General features: G+C 46.4%; 1 protein-coding gene across 2 annotated transcripts in view; it reads right to left on the bottom strand.

Moving 5' to 3' along the window:
* Positions 1–216: 216 nt before the first annotated feature.
* LOC134090879 (DNA-binding protein Ikaros-like) overlaps positions 217–9096 on the bottom strand; it is a 23222-nt gene continuing 14342 nt past the window's right edge. For both annotated transcript variants that reach the window (XM_062544287.1, XM_062544289.1), the window contains exons 7-8: positions 8006–8128; positions 217–2210 (exon numbers count right to left, since the gene is read on the bottom strand). In XM_062544287.1, the coding sequence (XP_062400271.1) occupies positions 1459–2210; positions 8006–8128 (875 nt within the window). In that variant the 3' untranslated portion in view covers positions 217–1458. The remainder of the gene's footprint in view (positions 2211–8005; positions 8129–9096) is intronic.

Below are 9096 nucleotides of genomic sequence, written 5' to 3'. Positions count from 1 at the left end.
CACACACACAGGTTGGAAGCACAAACACACACACACACACATGCACACACACTCAGGTAGAAAGCACACACACACACACACACACACACACACAGACAGACACACAGACACACACATGCATAAATAATAGTTCAGTAAATGGAAATGGACATTCCAGTCTTGAACTGTACTGTGACCTATTATATTTCGGAGTACGAAATCAGACAGAAAAAGAACTAAGAAACAACATCCTTCTTTTATATCCTTCTACACAAGATACAGTATGCTCTATGAAGTCATATGTTCTTAATGCATAATTAACCCAGTGCAATGGACTACAGCTGATGCCTTGAACAGTATTGGCACATTTAGAAAATGCAAAAACACAATAAACATGGACGGCATTAAATGGATACAGTCAGTTCATGTCATGTTTGTGTGTGGTATGAGAAATCATACTCAACCGCACTTATCTGGGGCGCAGGTATACCCCGTAACCAAAGATCCTTGATCACTAACAAGACAGAGCAACGCAATTCGTTGCTATGGGAGCAGAATGGGACAGTTCCGGCAGACGGTTGAAAAAGCTCTGAAGGATCTTTGGTTCCGGTCTGCATAAGTGGGAGTGTCACCTCACTAAATAAACGTTCTCTCATAAGAAGCAAGTAAGAGCAGATAAACATTTTTTTTTTACATTACTGTTGCCTACAGTATAATCATGCATTTTTTCAGTTTAGGGCATGGAATGAATAATTAAATTCGGTCCATGAACCGAGCTAGCGCCGCTTTAACCCTCTCTACCGTAACTTAACAGACATAAAAAGGGTGAAAACCTGAGAGCCCTTGTTTTGTAGGTACAGTAATACAACATTCTCATAACAATAATATAGATATCACATCACTCAAAAAAAAGACGTGGAGTGGTGTGTTTCAGTTCTTTGGTTTAGGAATGGTTTAGGAATGGTAAGAAGTCTTTCACCGTGGAGAATGTTCGTGTGCAGAGCATGAGGCATATGGCTGCTTTACCAAAAAAGCAGGTGGAAGTTAAGACCAAAAATAGTCCTTTAAAAAACAGCACATTCAACATGAAATTTCAACATGAAAGGAAAGATGCCCGTGTTGCTTCCAGTAATGTGGGCAAATTTGTTCTTACAAAGTCCTTACATTTCAGTAAATCATGTATACAGAAAGTAGTCAGAGAGTATTTCATGCCCGACAAACAAAAATATCTACATATCAAAATATCTACAGATATGTTATATCATATCTACATACAAAGTGTCAGACTGATCAAAAACTGGTGAGCCGATGTTTTAACTCGCTACTTGTGTGTGTGTGTGTGTGTGTGTGTGTGTGTGTGTGTGTGTGTGTGTGTTTGTGTGTGTGTGTATGTGTATATGTGTGTGTGTGTGTGTGTGTGTGTGTGTGTGTGTGTGTATGCGCACGTGTGCGTGTGTGTGTGCGTGCGCTGCCGCCCCTTCACTTGATCTCCAGGTAATGTTCCCCGCGGGCGATGTGCGAGGAGAACTCGTAGCGGTCGCGGCTCAGGTGGCCGCACAGGTTGCACTCGAGCGGGTCGCGGAAGCCGTGGCAGCCCATGTGGATGGTGAACATGACGTAGTCCAGGAAGAGCACGCGGCAGTGGCTGCACATGTAGGCGCCCGCCGGCTCCCCTTTGCCCTGCACCACCCGCAGCACCTCGTGGGGGGGCACCCCGCCGTGGGGGGGGGCCAGGGGGGGCGGCTGGTGCACCAGGTGCGGCGCCAGGTGCGGAGGGTGGTGGTGGGGGTGGTGCATGGGGAACGGGAGACCCCCGGCGGCCGTCACTCCGGGCACCAGCAGGTGGCTCAGGCTGAAGGGTAGCGACGGGTGCTGCTGCTGCTGCTGCTGGTGGTGCTGCAGGAGGCCGGAGGGGTGGCGGGAGCGCGGGCCCCCGTCATGGTGGAGGTGGGGGTGCTGGGGGGAGTCCAGGGCAGCCATGGGGTGGTGGTGGCTCGGCTGGTGCGCCCCCCGCTCCGTCTTGCCACCGTTGGTGAGGGCGAGAGGGGCCGCGGTGCCGGCGGTGGTGCCGAGCTGCAGGGGGAAGCTCTTGTTGTGGTGCGGCTGCTCGGCGTCCGACGGCGGGCCGTGGAGGCCCTCGGGGGTGGACGAGCTGCGCGGGGGGTCGGAGCCGGACTGGTGCACCCCCGGCTCCCGCTTGAAGCACAGGTCCAGACACACGGGGGTCTCGCCTGCATGACGCACAAGAATTAGTCACATTAAGCGTCTCTAAGAACGTTCTAAGAATGCTCCTAAGAAGTTCTTAGCACTTAAGAGCTTCTTAATGAACCTGGGAAACGCAGCCATTATTATTATTATTATTATTATTATTATTATTATTATTAAATTCATCAGTCTCTCCTGCAAGACGCACAGGAATTAGTCACATTAAATTCATCAGTGACTGACACACCAGCACTGGAGGCAGAAACACGTACAAAAATAGACTGTCAAAACAAAAAACACTTTTGTTGCATAACATTGCAGCAGATTTCCATCTTTAGCCTTTCTTTCCATCTCTCCTTTCACCCACCTTTCCCTGAATCTGTGAGAACCACGGGCCTCTCTGAGGTGCGTTTCCCAAAAGCAGAGTTGCTCACTATGATGCATCGCCTGTGGTGGCGTCACCGCCAAATCTGAGCTGACAGTATTTGAGTCACACGTTACAGATACGTTAGCGATACAGACATACGGTGTTGATGTTTGGTTTATGTTCAGTCGTATTTTGATAACATTTTAGTATGAGCTGACAAATATGCTTCTTATTTTCCAAAAAGAAAAACCTGGTATGTGACCATATGAATTTTAAGTGTTTACACATGCGTAACTCAAACCTACGGACTCAAATTTGGCAGTGACACTACCAAGGTAGTTGCTCGCATAGTTAGTTTTGGGAAACAGACCTTGGTTAGGAGACAATCTAGCAAAACTAGTTCTAGTAGAGTAAGAATGGTAAAGGTAGCGGAAGCGATAGCAGAACAATTATTGCCATTATCGGAAGATGAGCCAGCTACAGCAACTGGCTCATCTTCCCGATAATGACAATTGTTCTGGAAGCTTCCTGTGGAAAATGTCTGTGTGCTTGTGGAAGACTAGAGACTAAACTACAGTCACATCAAGAGGAACCATTAGGGGTCCTCTACCAACAGCACAGGCTGAATAGACAGAGAGCCCACGTGACTGGCCTCTCAGACAGTGAACTGTACTGATGTGAAAAGAAACAGAATGTAGGAGCTGAAAAATGAATGCTCAGCACGTGAGAGTGATCTGGTTTAAAAAAAAAGGACAGTAGGAACAAATGGAGGCTACCAACAGCCTTTTAAACTTGTTTTTTTAGTTGCTTAGCAAACGGATTGGGAGGTCATGATCTACCACAATGAGGACAAAGAAGGATTGCAATTGTGAGAAGCAGCAAATGGAATGACCTTAATATTTCTAGAGAGAGAGAGAGAAAGAGAGAGAGAGAGAAAGAGAACAGAGAGAAGAGAGTGAGAAAAGTTAGGGAGAGAGAGAGACAGAGAAGAGAGTGAAAAAAGTGAGGGAGAGAGAAAGAGTGAAGAGAGAGAGAAGATAGTGTGAAAGATGAAGTAGAGAAGAGAGAAGAGAGTGTGAAAGACAGTAAGAGGAAGAAGGGAATTACTAGGAAAGGGGGTCAAAGATAGATGTGAGAACGACAAGAAAGGGGAAACAGACAAAAAGAGTGGCGGGTGGGGAGGGGTGAATGATAGAGGGAGGCAAAGCAAAGCGTAAAAGAAAAAAAGACAGAGAAAGAAGGAGTGCACATAATGAAAGGCAGAGAGAGAGAGAGAGAGAATGAAAGACCAAAAAGACAGAGAGCGCGAAGAGCGAGCGAGCGAGCGAGCGAGAGAGAGAGAGAGAGAGAGCGGCCTGTACTGCAGCTGCAAAACTTAAAAGACAACACCTGCTCACGTTTCTCTGCCTGGGCTGTTTTTCTCCTTGCGGTCGAAGACATTACTTCTCTTTTTCCTCTGTGGTTATCGTATTGAGAGATTTCAGTTTATTTGTCATGGCGATAGAACGCCGCTGAAGGGCCTCAACTGACTCTGAAACTGAACTTCACTCATAAAAAAACACACACGCGCCGGGTCTCGGAAGCATTCTCACAGGTTTTTGGGAAGTGATGACAAAATCAGTTAGACAATTTTCCAAAATGCCCTATGACTATGTAACGGACTAGTGAATGAGCACATTCTCCATTTTGTTTTCATTTCTCTGCAGACATTTGCATGGCCTCCTATGAAGCATACACATTCAGAGAAAACCCACTTGAGCGTGTACATCCAAATGCATCTCATTTAAGGAGGGCATTTATTTTTTCCACCTTAGCCTACTGGTGCATGCCATTGTAGCTGATGTGCCACCCAGAGTCTGGATGAAAAAGACCAATCACCGTATATAGAGTAACAAACAACACACTTAATCTTACTGACTTCTCTAACATCTAACATAACTTTAAATGTCCCGATGCCTTAATGTATTCGATATCATGTTACATTATTTTGTTTTATTTGATCTTATTTTATTTGTTTTTTTATTGTTTTTTATCTATGCCTGCAAGGTAGGCAACCTCTTAACTGTGGGTGTGTGATTGTGTGTGATCTGTACTGCAGCACAACCAATCTCCCCATTGGGGGACAAATGAAGTAATTTGACTTGACTTGACTGTGTCTCTGTGACTGTGTGGGGTTTGTTTCTGTCTGAGTCAGGTTCAACAAATGACTGGTGTTAATCAAGTGCACGTATTGAAAGGTCTGGCCTCCCACCCAACTGCACAACCAGCGTGAGAGGCAGAGAAGGGGAGGAGGAGAAGGAGACACAGACAGAAAATGGCAGCAGAAGGCTTCAGTCATCCGTCAACTCATCTGTCAACAGAGGACGTGCCGCTCGTCTGTGGATCGTTCCCCAACGATTCTCTCCAGAGACAGGACCGGTGTGTGTGTGTGTGTGTGTGTGTGTGTGTGTGTGTGTGTGTGTGTGTGTGTGTGTGTGTGTGTGTGTGTGTGTGTGTGTGTGTGTGTGTGTGTGTGTGTGTGTGTGTCTGCGCACAAACTTGTTTTATGTGGATTACTAACTGTGTGTGGACTAAGAAAGTCAAATGCAAAAAGACTAGAAAAGCACTGGTTCCACTTCTGCAATAGTAATGTAGATAGTGTTCAATCTGGAGATGACGATGCCATGACGATGCCACACACACACACACACACACACACACATGACGATGCCATGTTGACCCATTAGGACTAGTGCAGGAATTAAAATAGCGCAGTGCATTCTGTGTTTGATCAAAACCTGTCTAAAACCTGCAACATACTTCTATCAGTGCTTGGATCTACTGTACACCCCCCCCAACCCCCCCCCCCCCCGTCTTAAGATCCAAATAAAAGTATTGAAATGTGTGTGTGCGTGTTTGCATCTGTGTCTGTGCTGTAACACAAATTGCTTCTCAAGGACAAACACAAAGATCTTATAGCAGCGCACTCAAGAATCTTTGGTTTGAAGTTCAAAGTAAAAGAGGGACAGGCTCAGTTGATGTTCAAAGATTTTTGGAAATGCATCTTATGATATTGTATCAACTGCGTCGTTCTCAGGAGTTAATATATCTGTGCGTCAAAGCTCTTTAGTCTACTCCGCAGGTTTCACCAGCACATAGTGAAAATGTCAGCAAGTTGACTTACTCCCATCACTTTTGAATACGCAACCCTCACATGTTGCCTTTACTGTGATATTGATCCACATAACCCTATTCCAACTGAGTGAGGCCAAACACTGCTGTGAGTATCTTGAAAGGACAAAAAAGTCCAGGGTGCTCAGGAGGCCCAGTTAGGTATGGTATCGTTGATGAATGGGCCAACAGAAATGGGGGGAAAACATTTGTCGTTGATATACTGTGACATTAAGTACCAAATGAAAACGAGACCTTCCAAAAAAAATTCAGGTTGCAGGAGTGGAGAAAGGGATAGAGAGTGTGAGGAGTGGAGGAGTGGAGAAAGGGAAGGGTCAGGAATTCAATTGAAGTTAGCAAAAAGGAAATCCAAGGCACTCTTCTTCAAAAATATATTTAAAAGCCTTTATTGAATTGGCTATTTAATGGTAGGAAGGTAAAAAAAATGGGTAGAAAGTTGGGTTTCCTTTTTTTCCTAACTATTGTGATTATGTTTGCTAAAGCAAGGATAGGGGTCGATGGTATGATGATATTAGCGTTGATGATGCTACAGTAGGTTCAACAATGTAATGGCTATGCGCAATACTGGGAAATAAACGAAGAGCCTGGCAAAAAAAGAAGATCTTGGAAAATAGTCAAGACTGTCTCGTTGATGAATGAACGGATGGCTAATTGTGCCTCTGTCTACATATAATCAGACTGCAACTGTGGCATTAAGAAATAAATGGTCTTTAAAATGTCGCTGCCAATACCTAAATAAACTAGTCTTTCTCCACAGGAAGACTCGCATTCATGTCAGATTAGGCCACTGGAACAATTATACCACGATGGCCAAAAATGTCAAGGCACTAACGTTCCTGAAATGAAAAAAAAAAAAAAAAGCCGTCGCTGAGGTGCTATTTAATACGTTTCCTAATTTGAGACTGCAGCTGAACTAACATGATAAAATATTGCTACACTTTGTCCACTTCTCTTTTTTTTTAAAAAAAAAACAATGAAGAAATGTTGAGAGGAACAGTGTCTGTAGCTGTCTGATGAGGAGACATGGATGAATGAAGGGTCTGTTATGACAGACCCCCTCTCGTTCCTCCCAGGGCCCCCGACCACAGACAGCGGCTCCTCACGTCAGCACAGCACCAGGGGTGAGAGAGGTCTGACCAGAGCGCTCAACTTTGGCTCGACTTTACCTGATGACAGGTGAGTCATACGAGTATACGACGGCTATCCCACTGCCTGTAAAAAGACTCCCACGCACAATTTCGGGTGGCTGCTTTGATGACATGCACACCACACCACACTACACCACACCACTCCAACACACACACACACACACACTAGCACGTTCGGGCCAGGGAGTGGTTTGCCACATACTCATAAGACTTATGAGAAGAGCGTCTGAGCTTATAGGCAGATTGATTCAGGAGCGCGTGGGACCAAGATGGCTCGAGATAGACAGCGACAGGGAGGGGAGGGGAGGGGGACAGACTGGGTGAATGAAACGAGGCAAGACGCAGGAAAGAGGAGGGGGGGGGGGAAGACACCGAGCAACAAAAAAAAAAAGCACAAGTCGATATTCCTCAAGTGCAGCGGAGTCGCGAAACAAGCCTTTTTTTTCGTTCGGTAGAACAACACGCCTGTTCCACTGAGCGGCAGCTGATACCAGAGAACGATATGACACCACATGTGAAACAGGCGGGGCGGAGGAACACGGAGAACCGTGCAGAGCGTTCTCTACCATGAGGCAGACAGCAAGTCTGCGGCGTGAGCTCAAAATGCGAGAAAAGAAGGGACATACAAAACATGTGTGAGAAAGCACACACACACACACACGCACACGCACACGCACACGCACACGCACACGCACACGCACACGCACACGCACACGCACACGCACACGCACACGCACACGCACACGCACACGCACACGCACGCACACACGCACATACACGCACACACACACACACACACACACACACGCACACACACACATATATGCAGGCAAACACACCCACAAGTGCGTGTACGGGTGCGTGCACAAACACACATGCACGCACCCGCACACGCACACGCACACACACACGCACACGCAAACACTGAGCCCTCTACAAGTTTAGGTGAACACACCTACACACGCACAAACACATAAGTGCGCGCGTGCATGCACACACACATGCACGCACGTATGCACACACGCACGCACGCACGCACGCACGCACGCACGCACGCACGCACGCACACACATACACACACACACACACACACAAACTCACACTGGGGCCCTTAAGCGTTAAGGCCTGGCCTTACCTACAAACTTCTGGGGCATGGTGCTCTTGCGCTTGGCCACGTTGCTGGCCAGTCTGTCCAGCAGGATGGCCCTCTCCACGCCCCCCTGGGCCCGCCCGCCGTTACTGCTCACCTCCTCGCCGCCTGTGGGGAGCACACACAGGGGACAAGACACTAGCAATGCACTTCTCCAGAACATAAACATAGATAGATTAGATAGAGTCTTTATTGTCCTATAAGAGAAGCCATAACATGACCACATACAACAGCACGTGACGTCCGCATGTTTTCACACATATCATTACATTCCAAAAAGACAGCAGCATCTGATGTAAACGTCTCATAGGATATACACAGCCTCATACATACAGTATAGCACCATAACATGACCACATTCAACAGCACATCTGCACGTTCTGGTGTTGATAATAACAGCTTTATTATGTTTTTTTGACTAAAAAAATATGTTAATCTGTTGTTGATAATAACCGCTTTGCTGTTTTATTTACTTAACAAATACGTCAATCTGGTGTCGCTAATAACCACTTTACTATGTTTTAATCGATTAAAAAAAGTCATTCTTTGAGCAGCAATGCACCTGTCTATAACATTATCCAATATCACAACACGACAGGGCGATTTTTTACTGATGACAACATTGCTACTCTGTTCTCTTCATTCTGATTCTTGTTTGAGCAGCTCCATGACATTACTCAAGACAGTTTAATAGTAGTCTGCCCATGTATGTTGTCCTATTTTATTGGTGTGTGTGTGTGTGTGTGTGTTTTCTCACAAACAGCTGTGCACCTAGAGTCTGAGCCCTGCTGAGTGATGCATTTCACTTCGAGCACACACACACACACACACACACACACACACACACCCTGAGAGAGAGAGAGAGAGAGAGAGAGAGAGAGAGAGAGAGAGAGAGAGAGAGAGATAGAGAGAGAGCGAGAGAGAGAGCAACAAAGTGGAGTCGTGCATCTCTTTCGGCTCCGGCAGGCTCAAGGGGGAACAATTAGAGTGCGTCAGAAATGGCGCCAGTGGCATTGTCCGACCTCCATCAGCTTCCTGTGGTTTCCGGCGGACATGCAGACTCAGAACACAACAGG

The sequence above is a fragment of the Sardina pilchardus genome, chromosome 1, assembly GCF_963854185.1.
Source record: "Sardina pilchardus chromosome 1, fSarPil1.1, whole genome shotgun sequence".
Lineage (NCBI taxonomy): Eukaryota > Metazoa > Chordata > Actinopteri > Clupeiformes > Clupeidae > Sardina > Sardina pilchardus.
Note: the sequence above shows the minus strand (reverse complement) of the source record. Positions and strands in the feature narration are given on the sequence as shown.